General features: G+C 37.6%; 1 protein-coding gene across 5 annotated transcripts in view; it reads left to right on the forward strand.

The window, feature by feature from the left end:
• Nucleotides 1-15326, forward strand: part of LOC110180214 (dynein regulatory complex subunit 3) — a 246250-nt gene that overhangs the window by 26434 nt on the left and 204490 nt on the right. For 4 of the 5 annotated variants that reach the window (XM_086829174.1, XM_086829173.1, XM_086829175.1 and 1 more), the window contains 2 exons: nucleotides 1891-2069; nucleotides 12075-12651. In XM_086829174.1, the coding sequence (XP_086685300.1) occupies nucleotides 1891-2069; nucleotides 12075-12651 (756 nt within the window). The remainder of the gene's footprint in view (nucleotides 1-1890; nucleotides 2070-12074; nucleotides 12652-15326) is intronic. The other variant, XM_086829177.1, reaches the window with a different exon arrangement.

The following is a 15326-nucleotide window of genomic DNA, read 5'->3' on the forward strand; positions in this document are numbered from 1 at the left end:
AAAAATATTTTGAAGAAATAAAAGCAAACGTAAAGCGATTGAGCCTTCTAAATAATTTTGCAGAAAATTATCGGTTAACAAAGCAAAAAGATATACAAAGTGCTAATTTCAGCTACCAAGAGGTCAACATTTTCACTTGGGTAGCTTGGTTGGTTGGTGCCTCACAGCCGTTTTTAATTATAAGTGATAAACTCCCGCATAATATATGTAGATGATGCCTGTATTATAGCCCTGCAGGGTATTGCAATTTTAGTCAGAAGTTTGCAAGTGACCATCAACTGCCTAGTCCATACAGCCATGTCCGTCTGTCCCATTTTCTGTCTGTCCGTACTGTCCTTCTGTCCTTAACTGCGCAAACTAGTCTTTCAGTGTTCAAACTTTACTGTTTCTATAAACTCTCACTCGATATATCGGATCGGACTACTGTATCATATAGCTGCCATAGGAAGGTTTGTTAGATTTTTATAAAATATGTAACTCGCTAGGCATTGAAAGAGGCATCAGAGAGTGCTATGCTCACGAGTCGGACTATCATAGCCGAACTGGGTGGCACTCACCTCACGCGAGTAGTGAAAAGAAGCACACCCCAGGGCGGAGTTTTATCGCCCTACTCTACTCTTGCAGGAAAATGTTTGGAAAGAACATGGAACTATGGAACTACCATAAAGATATGATTCTATAAACTGAACTTCAGTACTTGAAAATTTTTAAAGGTTTCTTAGTTTGTGCTTTACTGTGGTTACAAAGGGTTAAAAAAGTCACACAGCTATTGTCATGTTTTTCAAAAATATTATTATTACATGATATTTTTTATTGCACTTGCGGAACTTTTTTTTTTCTAAACCCTTACTGCTTCTGTGACAATAACAACTTTCTTTTAAGAATCTTTTGTATTTACAGCGACCTTAAATTTAAAATACTTTAGCTAGAAAAGATAGAAACGAATCTACGCAAACTAGTCTCTCAGTTTTAAAGCTATCTGAATGAAAGTTAGCCTTCTATATACTCTCACTCGTATATATGTCGGAACGGGCCGGACTATATCATATACATAGCTGCCATAGGAATAATCGGAAAATTTTTACAAACATTTTTTTAACATTTTCAGTTTTCAATAGAATTGGATCAAATTTAAAATATAGACATTTTATTATACTCTACAATTTTGAGGTATAGCCATTTTATATTAGTCTTAAATTTGGTGTCAAATTTCATGAAAATCGGACAACTTTATCATATAGGTGCTATAAAACCGTCGTTTGATGTCGAAGAAAAATGCAAAAAGATGCAGATTAAAATTCGATTATTAAAATTAAATTATATCATTTGTCATATTTGTGCAACAACAACAATTCTTACTATCGTTAAAGTCACTTATACTTATTATATTTAGAGCTTTTCAGTTACAGTTTTACATTCATATTTTGGCAGTTTCCTGTACTTCTAACGATATTTTCTATGGAAGATACATTGCATATACTATAATCAGCCGATTTTCTTAAAACTTAAATTTTAGAATGATATGAAATGGATACATCTCAAATTTGATGAAAATCAGTTGAAAACTGGAAAAGTTATGTGGCAAGATGGATAGTCATAAGTCATAAGGCCTTATATAGAATATATCACTATGTATTTGCGGAGGTTTATGCAAAGGAGCAAGTTCAAATACCAGTTAGAATTGTAATTGCATCAATAGATTTAATGTATACCTCCTAGCACACCCATACATATTAAGTGCATAAGAAAAATTTAAGAAGCGTCATTCGGTGGCTGGTTCTTAAAGAACGAAGTTTTTAAAAAGATAGAACATTATTTACGTATATTAATAATAGTAAAGTAATTGTAATAATAAAATAATTTTACATTAATTTCGGTTTTTTTTTTCAGATTGAACGATTTCGCTTTATGCATAATTTAAAGGTTTTAAACTTGGAAGGAAATCCGATTGCTAAGAAAACAAACTTCTCCTTATTGAAATATATAATTGCTATATTACCAAAACTTAATTATTATGACTATACATATATAAAAAGTGAATTACGTGAAGAAGCTTGCGCTCAATACTAGTAAGTAAGAAAAACCCAATAACTTTGTTAGAACATTTGTCAAATGTATGAACTATGAATGCAAAAAAGAAATTAAACATTCAATATGTACGTTAACAAATAATTTTTATAACAAGAAAAAAAGGTATCTTCGGCACGCCGATGTTTTTATACCTTTGCAGGTTGCAGTTTGATCACTAGGAATTAATACAATATAAATTATATACATTTTTGTCAAATAATCATATTTACAGTTTAACAGTAACAGTTTTAGATTCACTGTTTTGCGTTTTCCTCTATATCTAACGATCGTTTATATGACAGCTGTATGATATAGAAGTCCGGTTTTCATAAAACTAAAACCGAAATTATAGAATAATATAAAATGGCTGGCCGTCAGCCGATGGGGTACACAGGGGGATCAACGGAAGACCGAGTCATCTGCCGTAACTGTGTACTCCATCGGTAGTGCGACTATACCCTCCAAGTGAGAGCGGCTGGAAGCAGCTCCCCAGTCGAGGTTCGACCGGGGATGCTGACCAATTGTAGTCGGGCGGACCTAGGCGAGTCTTTAAACAGCCTCTCCTAAAGTCAGGTGTGTAACGCGACCCGTGCGCACTGCCTTCTAGGTTCGAAGCTGAGGGATTAACCCAGCTGTGTCTGTACGGAGCCTTCCCAGGGCCAGGAAACCATGGGTCAGAAGTGGTCTTGCCGGAGTTTTGGGGCGAAGCTGCGGTCGACATGTTTCGATGCCCTAAACTTCCTCTGGCCCGCTATCTCATATAGTATCGGAGACCGACGAAGAAGAGTCGCAATCCGAGGGGAGAGCAAGTAGCACTCTCCAATCAAAACACACAGGTGGGGCACCACCGCAGAATAGGCAAAAATGTCGCAACACCAGAGGCGAGCGAGGGTCCACAGAGCCAGCTTTGTTCTCAGCAAGATAGCCAAGAAGGAGGCTGAGGGCAAGACCGACCCTCGGGGCGCCGAAGACAAAGCCTAATTTTTTGAGGAGATCGTAGAGTATGAGGCTTACAAAACGAAGGCGAACTGCATTCGGTCACAGGAAGTGAGTAAGAGCGTACCTAAGAGGGCGAAGGACCCACAGGGCAAGCCGAGAGCGCTTATCTTTGTCAGAAGAAGAAAGAAGTTTAGAGAGGTGCCCAGAGACAGTCTGGCTATGGCTCTGGTGGATGAGCCCCACGATGACGGTCGCCTGCTGTCGGAGAATTGGGGGAGATAGAGGCCAAGTTGGCCGACATGGTAACTGACAGGTTGGTTAGCATGCCGACTGGTCCCATCCCCTCCTTCGACTCAGGTGGCACCAGGTCCTAACACCCGGACGTCCATTCAGAGGACTGGACCATCCTCAGAGCGGAACAAGAGATGAAGGTGAGCCAACCTTTCCCCCTACTGATTAACCAGCGCTACCTGCTGCAGCTAGAAGCCAACGACCACAAGGTCAGGTACTGCACTAGGAAGGCCAAGATAAAGGTCTTCTTTGCCGAGCCGGACGAGATAGTGGAGGAGGTAGATGACACCAACAAACTGTTGGACGACTTGGGATGCGAATGCGAGGCACACGCTCTGGGGGAGCTCGGAAACCAACGAAAGAGGTGAGTCACTCAGTATTATATCTAGAAACGTTACGATATGTAACAAAGGATGTGAAAAGGGTGTTAGATCTCACCTTGCAAATCGAACACGGTAAATACAAAATTGACATCTGGAGGGTATCGACAGAACACTCTTTCTAAATTTTCTTTGACTTAACGGCCCTTGTAAGTAAACAGGTATCAAAATGAAACCCTCGTATGACAGATTGGAACAAAAATTTAGCGAAATTTTTCAATCCAATGCAAACGGTACGAGGATTAAGGTACAATCTTCCTCAAAGGCTCTCGACAAGGAGGTGGAGGACCTCACGAACATTTTGAACAACGCCTTCAAAGTGACATGTAAGGTATCGTTCCCAAAGAAGCTGTATCCACCGTGGTGAAAAAAGAACTGAGCGATCTCAGAAAAAGAGCGCGTAAGTCCTTAAACACTAGCTATGTGACACGGGAATGCAAACAATACAAAGAAGCACAAAAAGCATACAAAAAAGCAGTATATGAGGCCAAGAAAGAATCCTGGCATAGCTACTGAGAGTCACTGGATGGCATAAAGGACACGGCGAGATTAAGCAAGATTCTCACCAAATGGCACACAAGCCCTACTCTTAACAACAGAGCAGATGTTACTACTACAACGACAATTGAGGAGTCACTAGAGATAATAGTTGACACCCACTTCCCAGGGAATCTACGAGAGAACTCGGAACCCGTGGACGAAACGAATACTCAAACGGACACGCCAACGAAAGACATTATTACCACGGAGCGAATTCAGTGGGCATTAGATCCTTTTGACAGGCAATGCTACAATCGACCAATAAAAGCATTTGTAGATTGCCAAAAGCCATTTACGAAGCTTGTATAAGATTGACGCACATCCCACTATTGTGGAGGGAAGGAAAAGTCATAAAAGGATTAAAGACCGATAAGTCTCACCTCCTTCGCACTGAAGACACTAGAGGGACTCCTGGACGTCCACATCCGGAAGTCGCTAGTGGGACATCGACTTTCGGATGCGGAGCAAGCGTACCGTAAAGGCAAGTCAACGGCAACAGCACCACACGAAGTTGTACATCATGTCGAAAGATATTACAACACAAGGAATATACCATGGCCGCCTTCCTAGACATCGAAGGCGCGCTCAATAACGTGAACCATCCTGTGCTCCCTCACCTTGTTGTTAGGTATTGAAAAAGGTATCAGAGAGTGGATCGGAGTTATGCTAAAGAGCAGGACGATCACAGCCGAACTGAGTGACACTCACCTCACGGGGACTGTGAGAGAGATGCACACCTCAGGGCGGGGTTCTATCGCCCCTACTGAGGCTTATAAATATGAACGCCATATTGGTAGAATCTGTCCTGACGTTATCAGCGAAATAATCAGTTACAGTTAAAGTTACAATTTTGTATGGTATTGTTTTCCCCATCCTTCCAATAGCAGCTTTATATGGTATTCCTATTTTCATAAAATTTTATACAGTATTGTAGAATAATCTAAATAGGTTTATGTATAAATATAGGTTTTATGTCTGTCGATAACTGGAAAAGTTATAATTTTTTATTTAATAGCTTACAGCTAAAAGGATATATTTAACAACTTTAACAATAATTTATTAATTTTAGTACTTTGTGTGCCCCCCTTAGCATTTACTACACGCTGGATGCGTTTTTTCATGGAATTGATTAGCTTTTCCATGTCATATTCCAATGGAATCCTCTGCCACTCTTCCAGCACTGCTGTTTTGAGGTCAGCTCGATTCCTCGGACGCCTTTTAGCCACTTTTTTCTTTAAATAAACCCAAAAATTTTCAATTGGGTTCATGTCAGGGCTCTGAGGAGGTGTATCTATAACCTTTTGGCAGTTATATAGGAGCCATGTCCGCAAAGTTTGGTCCTTATGTTTGGGGTCATTATCTTGGTAAAATATGAATTTCTGCTTTTCTTCGTCCATTAAGCCAAATTTTTTAGCACTCTGACTCAAATTTGATTGGAGTATGGAGAGATACTGCTCAGCATCCATAGTGCTTTCTATGAATGCGAGCTCCCCGACTCCCTTGCTGCTTATACACCCCCAAACCATAACCGATAATTTTCCAAATTTTACGGTAGGCACAATGTTGCGCTGATTTAATGCGGTTAACGGCTTGCGATACCTGAATATTGTAAATTTTTTAAAAAGTGGATACGTTTATATTTCTGCCCGGTGCGACATTGATAAAGGCATTTGTTATTATTGCATCTAAAGCCTTTATCGAGTGATAATCTCATATTGCGCTCAACCAGATATTTCGATACCAAATTTAATAAAAACACGATAGAACTTCGATGACTAGGAATCCATACAATACAAATTATAAATATTTATGTTAAAAAACAATGAAGTAATACCTGCTTTCATTTCATTCACCTATACATATTATATTTGCTGTTTTACATTCACAAATTTGTATTTTCGTTCCACATCTAACGATCGTTTGTATGGCACCTATGTGAAATAGTCGTCCGATTTTCATAAAATTTGACACAAAATATAAAACTAATATAAAATGGCCATACCTAAAATTTGATGAAAATCTGTTGAAAACTGAAAAAGTTATAATTGTTAATTGTATTCATTTATTGATCGTTCCTATGGCAGTTATATGATATAGTAGTCCGATTTTCATATAACTTAACACAAAATTGTAGATTAAAATAAAATGGCTATATATCGTATTTGATGAAAATCTGGTGAAAACGGAAGAAGTTATAATCTTTAATTTTATTAATTCTTTGATCGTTTCTATGTTAGCTGTATTATATCACTAAGTAAGAAATAGCACCCGAACGATATGTCTAGAACCCCAGAGCAGTGCTGCCATGTGTTGAGCGTCCGTATAAGCTAGATTAAAAAAAAAAAAGCTAGAATAAGCTAAACTATTTTTAAAAAATGCTAAAAAAAACAAGCTACACCCAAATTAGAGAAAACACGAAACATTATTATTTTTTTATATGGATGGCAACAATCATTGGGGGCTATATTAATGATAAGGTCTTTAAACTTAAATTTTAATTCACAATTTTTTGTTAATGGACCTATAATTTATTGAATATGTTAAAATTAAAATTAAATTTAGTTGTGCACAACCGCGACAAATGGTCCACTGGCAATATTGCCGAGTGTTCGGCAATGAACAAACAAAGCGCTGCTTCCTGATCCTGAGTCTTGCAACACTTAGCCGGAAAATTTATTTTTTGCGATTCAGCAACTGATCCCATTGAAAGTGTGCTTTTTCGATGCCGCATGCTGCCAGATTTCAAAGATTTTGGCTGATATTGTCGACTTACAGTAGCAACAATATGCTTTGGTTCCTTCTCTTGACACTGCGTAACCACGCCTTGAATTCGTTCTTTTGGTGCAAGGCATCCCGAAAAATCTGTTTGTATATAACTTTTGGCATTTTGAGCACACGTTTTACTTATTTTCACAACACAACAAAATTATTGGTGGTAACATTTCAGCCAACAAATCGATCTCCGATGACACTTTCGATTAGAAATAAGTTAACGATCACATGAAATGCACATAACCATCGGCAAAAAAAGAACAATCTCCGATATTTTCATGCCATAAAGCATATTTTTCGTACAAAACATTTCGTGGATGTCAAAAATACATAAAAAGCTAAGATATGCTAGGTGACTTTTAAAATAAGCTATATTTCAAGCTATAAGCTAGATGGAAATTTTTCAAGCTTTTCTAGTTTCAAATATGCTAGAACTAGCTTATAATAAGCTAACCTGGCAACACTGCCCCAGAGCATGGTAGAATTATACAAGGTAGTCTCGTTGGCTGCCTAACCGTTCCACTTTTTGTCAGTGCGTTCTCGTTTGAGATAGACGAGATTTCGCACGGAGGTCTTGTAAAACCGTCCATTAATTTCATGGTGAAAATTAAGGAGCTGGAAATTGTTGTTTATATATAGTTTCTGAATATTTTAGTGCTACAAAAAACGTTACGGAGAAACTATTAATAGTTGCTAAGAATATAAACATTAATTTAGATATAAAAAAATTTTACTTTAAGATTCGCATATATTTAAAAATTAAGAATTTAAATAAAAAAAATAGCCATACATTAACAAAAACAACGATTAATTTCAAATTCAAAACTATTAAAAATTAAATTATAATACACTTCAACTCTTTTTACTATATATGAACAATTTAACCCCCATGGACGATCTAAGGGTTAAACTAAAAGCTCTTTTGTCGTTTCACTCGCACTTACTACACAGACTCCTCTCACTCGCACTTGTTGTGATTAATGAATAGGGGACTACTTTTGCCGACGAGACTACCTTGTTTAATTCTACCATGCTCTGGGGTTCCAGGCTCAGCCGCTTTTGTGACAGTACTTTTTTGTACTGATTGACTTCTCTATGTATTTCTTGCTTAGTGATACAACTTAACTTAAATAAAAACGATTTGGAATTGTTGTATGTTTGCATTAATAAAATAATACAAAATTTATAAGTAATGGCGTGCAGGCAATTAAAATTAATACAAACAAAAAAAAAAGTTAACTTTGGAACGCCGGAGTTTTTACACATTTGCAGTTTGTAATTCGATCAGTAGAAAATAATACAATATAAAATTTATATATTTACATATTAAAAAAAAACAATAAAGTAGTGCCTAGTTTAATTACATTCACCTATTACATTTACATTTTTACATATTCTTTTATATTCAACGAGCGTTTGTCTGACAGGTATTTGATATAGTCGTCCGATTCTCAAAAAATTTGAAGCAAAATTGTAAATAATAGGAAAAGTTAGAATTTTTTCAAAACATATCCGATCGTTCCTATAGCAGCTATATCCAGTCTGTTCCGCTCCGTCATATATACGATTAAGAAGAAAAATGCTTACTTTTCCAACTTACATATATCCTTGTTTTTCTTCTTACCGTGGCACTGGGGCAGGGGTCACAAAATTTGAATATAATAACTGGGTTCTGTGAATCTCTTAACATTATTCCGCCCCGAAACCTTCAAGTCCTACCTGTCAGGTGGCATTATATTCCCTAATGCTACACTTTTACTGCACCACAACATTTCATTGCTGGCTTGTTTAACATTTTACTGTCCCAAGTCAATCATGTACGATTTAGTTTTTTGACAATAAGTTATGCAACGGTGAAGCCGCTGAAAAAAATTAAAAAATCTATGTAATCCTATTTTCCATGTAACTCACGACAATGAGACTGATTTACATAATAAACGGTGCGCCATCTAGCGGTAGCTAATTTTTTTCTTGAAAAACTTCCTTTGCCGATGTGCGATTGATTTAGGCCGCGTCCGCGGCAAAATAATGAAGCCATTGATGCCGTACGAGCCGATTTTCAACACCAGTAGAATACCATAAATAGTCGGTGTTCTCAAGACTTTAGCCGTATTTGACTTCTCCTGATTTTTTCTTATGGTGGTACTTGATAAGTAAGCTTAATCACTCGCTCAACGTATTTCCAAAATTTCATGTATTATTACTATTACTATTATTATTACCTGGAAATATTAAAAACAAGAAAGGAAGCTAACTTCGGCACGCCGAAGTTTATATACCCTTGTAGATAGAACTTCTATGAATAGAAATCCATTTGGTAGTCCAAGGAGATAATATTCCTGGGGCTCTTTGGTCTTCAAATAATATCACATATACCTATTTGACTACTACACAACATGATTTTATTGCTGGCAGCCCACCGCCTCGCAGCATTGCACATATGTAGCGCTTTTAGGACGGTGTCTGATCAGGCCACACATATCCTTGCTGGGACCCCCCCCCATGGGACCTGCTAGCAGCAGAGAGGGCCAATTTCAAGGCCAGGTGTATTGCAGAGATCTGTCAGAGCTGGGTAAAGAGGAAGCACGAGCAGGTCAGGCTATGAAAGATTAAGTTACGAGGAGTGGGGCGGCTGTAATGGAGACGTAGAGGAGACAGCGGGCAGCTCTGGAGGCCAGGCTAATCACGGTGGTGAGCCTGGTGCCGCTGATTTGCTGACCGAAACGAACTGGCAAGGGGTGTCGGACTTTGCCGCCAAGGCAATGGTCAAGCTTTGGACAGAGGAGCGTATGCCTCGAATCCGTAGCGCGCGAGCTTTTCGTCCCCGTATCGAAGCAACTTATCCACTTTGCCCCACTTTCTAACGGTGGGCCGTTAAAAATGTTCAAAGTTCGAAGTGTTTGGGTTGGGACCGAAGTATGGGCTACGCAGCAGCAAATCCAACTTAGGGGTCACATATGCTAGAGTATTCTTAGCCTATCTTGCATACATATATAAAATAGGTGCTGTTATTTCTTCTTCTTAAATTTTGGGTACTTATCAGTGCTGACCAATGCATAAGAAAAACAAATAAGCTTTAGTAAAAAAACAAGAAAGAAGGCTAACTTCGGCACGCCGAAGTTTAAATACCCCTGCAGATAGAACTTCAATGACTAGAAATCCATACAATATAAATTATATATATTTGTGGTAAAAACAATAAAGTAATACCTGCTTTCATTTTAGTCACATATACATACATTTATATTTACAGTTTTACATTCACAGATTTGCATTTTTCGTCGATATCTAACGATCGTTCCTATAGGAGCTATTTGATAATGTTGTCCGAATTTTACACAACATTTTAAAGTAATATAAATAGGCTATATCTCAAATTTGATCAAATTCCGTTGAAAACTGAAAAAAATTATAATTTTCAATTGTATTAATTTCTTGATCATTCCTATGAGAGCTATAGGATATAGTAGTCCGATTTTCATAAAATTATACACAAAATGTTGTTGAAAACTAAAAATGTTATAATTTTTTTTTTTTTAATTTTCCGATCATTTCTATGGCAGCTATATGATATAGTCGTCCGATCCGACCCGTTCCGACTTATATACGATTGAGAGTATATAGAAGACTAACTACAAAGATTCATTCAGATAGCTTTAAAACTGAAAGACTAGTTTGCGTAGAAACGGACAGACGGACATGGCTAGATCGGATCGGCTGTTGATCCTGATCAAGAATGTATATACTTTCTATGGTCGGAGGTGCCTCTTTCACTGCGTTGTAAACTTCTGACTGAAATTATAATACCCTGCAAGGGTTTAATATGAGAACACTAAACTGGTTACAAGTACTACAGGCTAGAAGTAATTGTCTGCAATACATGTAGGTCAAGATAAACTAATTTTCATTAATAGATAACTTTATATAAAGATTAAAAGATTAGCTGAAAGCTTTCTTCAATAAATTTCAAAACTCACTGATCACTGCTCCTTACAGTGTTAAACACACTTAAAAAGGCCCTTTTAAGAATATATATGGGGAAAACTAAAAATACATCTGAACAAGAAAAGAAGCTAACTTCGGCACGCCGAAGTTTATATACCCTTGCAGATAGAAATTCTATGACTAGGAATCCATACCATATAAATTATATATATTTGTGTTAAAAAACAATGAAGTAATACCTGCTTTCATTTCATTCACCTATACGTATCATATTATATATGCAGCTTTACATTCACAGATTTGCATTTTTCTTCTACATCAAACGATCATTTGTATGGCACCTATATGATATAGTCTTCCGATTTTCATGAAATTTGACACAAAATTTAAGAATAATATAAAATGGCTATACCGCAAATTTGATGAAAATCTGTTGAAAACTGAAAATGTTAAAATTTTATTTTTACTCAAGACTCTTGGTATCTTACCATCGAACCTCACTTAGCAGCTGAGCGTCTCTGCCTCTGCTGCCGTGCTTTCGATCAATATCAGCTAGTAAAGCAGAAGCAGGGAATTCCACGAATTCCCAAATTACCTGAATGCTACATTTACTAGGAATCACACTGCGACATATGTATACTTTATATAGTCGGAGGTGCCTACTTCACTGCGTTGCATACTTCTGTCTGAAATTATAATACCCTGCAAGGGTATAAAAATGAAGCTCAAGAAATCCCTTCTGACCTTACAATGGTGCTACAAGATATAAAAAGCTCTGTTTTAAGTTTAAAGAGGTTGTAATGTCGTTAGAAAGGGCAAAAAATAAGTTCTCAAGTATAAGAAAAATATTACATTTAAAGAAAACTAACATGTTTTTAGTAAATATTTAAAAAAATTAAGGAATTTATATTGGTCACAGCTTTGCCATCAACGATTAATTTGTATTGTTATTGTTTTGACTGAAAACCAACTTGTCGTGTCTTATTTAAATACTAGAACACCTTTCATAAAATTATATGTTTACAAATAAAATATATATATTTTGTCCGAGACTCGTCTAACAGGTTTTATTGAAAAATATATATATATTTAAAAATTAGTTTGTAATCCTTGATTCTATTTATTTATTCTTTACAGTCGAGAATTACGTGAAATTGAAGACAAGCAGGAAAAAGAAATACAATCACGAGAAATTCTAGAGAAAAATGAAGCGGAAGCAGAGCGCCTAGCGTCAAGCTTTGTTGAACATTTGGATGGTCATCAACTTTTTCAATCACTTTGGGATGGTGATGAAGACGGACGGGTATTAATGCTTGTTGGTTCACAAGCTCTAGAGCTTGCCGATGAGTATGACAAAGACGTCTTCGATCTAACTCAAGAAATCTATAAACTCGGCTTGGAAAGATTTGTTGAGCGGGATGAAGAAATTAGAGATTTTATGAACAATCTTCAAGACGGCCAAGAAGAACTTTTCAAAATGGGACAAAAAGAAATAGAAGATTTTTTACAATTCAAAGAACAGATTTTTGAAGAGACCTGTGCAATTTTACGACAGTTAGAATTAAATTCCATGCATGGTGATGATGAAGACACTCCAGAAAATTTAAAACTATCTGATGCCGTCGATAAGTTAAACGTTCAATTTGAAGATGCAATGAATGAAATGTGGCAAACTTTGATGACACAAGAGTTGTATTTACATGAGGCCATTGAGGTAGTATTGTTTGTTTCTGAAGTACAAATGTAAACCCTGCATTCATCAGTAATTTATCAACATACACGCCGGTGTTGTTTATGAAATATCGACGAATTTCCATACAAAATTGCACATAAAAGTAACATTGGCATGCCTTAAACAGTCATCGATGAATATTAAATTATGATCATGAAACATTGATGAATTTGGCCTACAGGATACTAAAACACTAAAAAACAACCTTGAATCTACTCTTTATTGGGCGGCATACCCTACTACTTTCTTGTATTTTCGTTGGCTTACCATTATTGCAAGAATGATTTTCTTTGTATTTATAAATTCTTACCTGAAAGTAACTCCATTTTATTTCTCATTAGAAATAAATAATCATTAAATTTTGAAAAAAAAAAGTTCCGCTTTAACGATCTAATAGTCTTCTGACTAAAAAAAGGCTTTATAAATTAATGAAAAATGAACGCATAGAAAAGTTCTTCTCAGATTTAGCAGAAATAGATTTTAACAGAAGAAAATTTATTTAAATTAAAACAAAATTGCCACAGATTAGGTTAGGTTAGGTTAAAGTGGTGGGGATACCTTGATAGCCTCCAATTAGAGCTGAGATCCGTTTTGATCCACTACCTCGTAGGTCGTGACGACGCCTCATTTTCAGTACCAGCCCGTGTCATTCAGGTAGGCTAGGATTGCAGACACTGACTGTCTCCAAACTTCCCCTAGTAACCCGAGCTGGTGAGTACCAAAAGCGTTGGGCAGTGACAGTAAATGCTCTAGTGTCGCCTGCTCTCCCGGTTCCTTGCAACTTCTGTAGTGTGTGTTGTAGGGTAGGCCCATCTTGCACGCGTTCGTACAATTTCTATTTTGTGTCAATAACTTCCCGTTCACTTCGCGTGTGCGTGCAGCTATTCTGATTTGTGTATAGAATTGGTTTTATTTCCCAATTTAATTGTGCAGCTAGTGCTAGCTTTAGCATATTTTGCATTCCTTATTGTGCCTTCTTCGTTTTGCTTTTGTTTGCGCCGTCCCAATAGCTAAACGTTTTAGTTATCCATCTCTCAAACTCTCCTGCTCTCTCGCTTTCGCTGTGCCGCTACACTCCTTATCTGATCTCCCACGCTCTCTCGCTCTCGTTGTGACTCTTCACTTCTTATCTTTATAGCTCTGTTTTTTTTTTTTTTTTCTCAAGTATAAGTACAGCGGTAAGTCTTAATAATGTCCGCAAATATTGTCTGTTTCGCCAAAACCTGCAAAAAGGCTATTTCTGCAGGTGACCTTACGACCGAGGCGCAAAAAACCCTCTATTGGTGGGCAGCATGTTGGCGGATCCCAACTACTCGCAATACGCTTTCAGCAGCAGCACTCTTCGGCACAGCCCTCGACCTTATCATGAAATCCAAAGGTTCTGAGATCGAGCGCTAGAAAAGATACGGTGCCCGAATGTGCCGCGGGAGTGACCGTGCTGCCGGTAATTTCCGTTTTGTCCCCTGGAGGGTCTTAAATTTTCGACTCCTCAGAGCCCCGTCAATCCTCCAGGCTCGGACTACCGCCCGAAAACGGTGCGGCAGATAACCCGTCTGTCATGCCACAAGCCCTTATAGCAGTTCCGCCCAAGAGACATATATTTGTTTCGCGGGTCTTCCCTGCTCAAACATCGGAAGATGTTTGAGCCTTTATACAAGGCAAAACAGAGCCGAAAAAATTAAGATAAAGGGACATTTCATCTTTCAAAATAAATGTCCCTTACGAACTCTTTGAAACGATTTGCTCTACCAAATTCTGGCCAGAGTACATTTTTGTCAAGAAGTTCAAAGCTAAGAAGAAGAAAAGCGGTCTGTAGGAATAATCTTCCCAGGCCTGATCAGACCACTGCGCCTTCTACATCTTCTTATCCCGACACAAAAACCTAACCCACTCCCTAGGTATTTTCTGTCAGAATGCAAGAGGGTTACGTAGTAAGCTTCCTAACTTGTATTCTGATGGCATTTCATTTGCTTCTCAGCTTATTGAGCTCACAGAAACATGGTTAAAGCCGGAGATTCTGAGCTCCGAAGTTTTTCCAGGTGTGTTGACAGTATATCGCTAGATCGCCCTACCAGACGTGGGTGTGGAGTTTATATAAGGGTTGACTCCTCTCTCAAGTCAGAATTATTAACCTTCGAGGAATGCAACGATGTTGAATTCACTTGTGTGAAGCTATCTTTCAAAGGTAGCTCCATTTTTATAACCTATTCCTACATACCTCCATTGCCGGAACTTCCTATTTATTTTAACCACCTTTCTGCTATTCAGATGGTTTCCAGTTGCCTTTTGGATAGAGACCAGTTGGAAGTCCTGGGTGATTTTAATATCCCTGGTGCAATTTGGTGAATACTCGTCAGTTTCTGGATGTTGTAGGCCTTTGTTAATGCTGGCCACCACACTTGCGTTCCATATGTAATTATGGGTCTTACAACCGCTGTGTAGAGCCATATTATTATCTTGGGGTGGATGCCCCAGTTTTTTCCGAACGTCTTCCTACAGGAGTAAAAAGCTATGCAGGCTTTTTTGACTCTTTCGTTGATGTTTTGTTTCCATGACAACTTCGCATCTAGTATCACTCCCAGATATTTTGCTTGTAGCGATAGTCTTAGTTCTATACCTTCTATCTGAAGCTCATTGAAGTTAGGGATCTTTGTTCT

The sequence above is a fragment of the Drosophila serrata genome, unplaced genomic scaffold, assembly GCF_035046125.1.
Source record: "Drosophila serrata isolate PLE 108 unplaced genomic scaffold, ASM3504612v1 contig_187, whole genome shotgun sequence".
NCBI classification, from domain to species: domain Eukaryota; kingdom Metazoa; phylum Arthropoda; class Insecta; order Diptera; family Drosophilidae; genus Drosophila; species Drosophila serrata.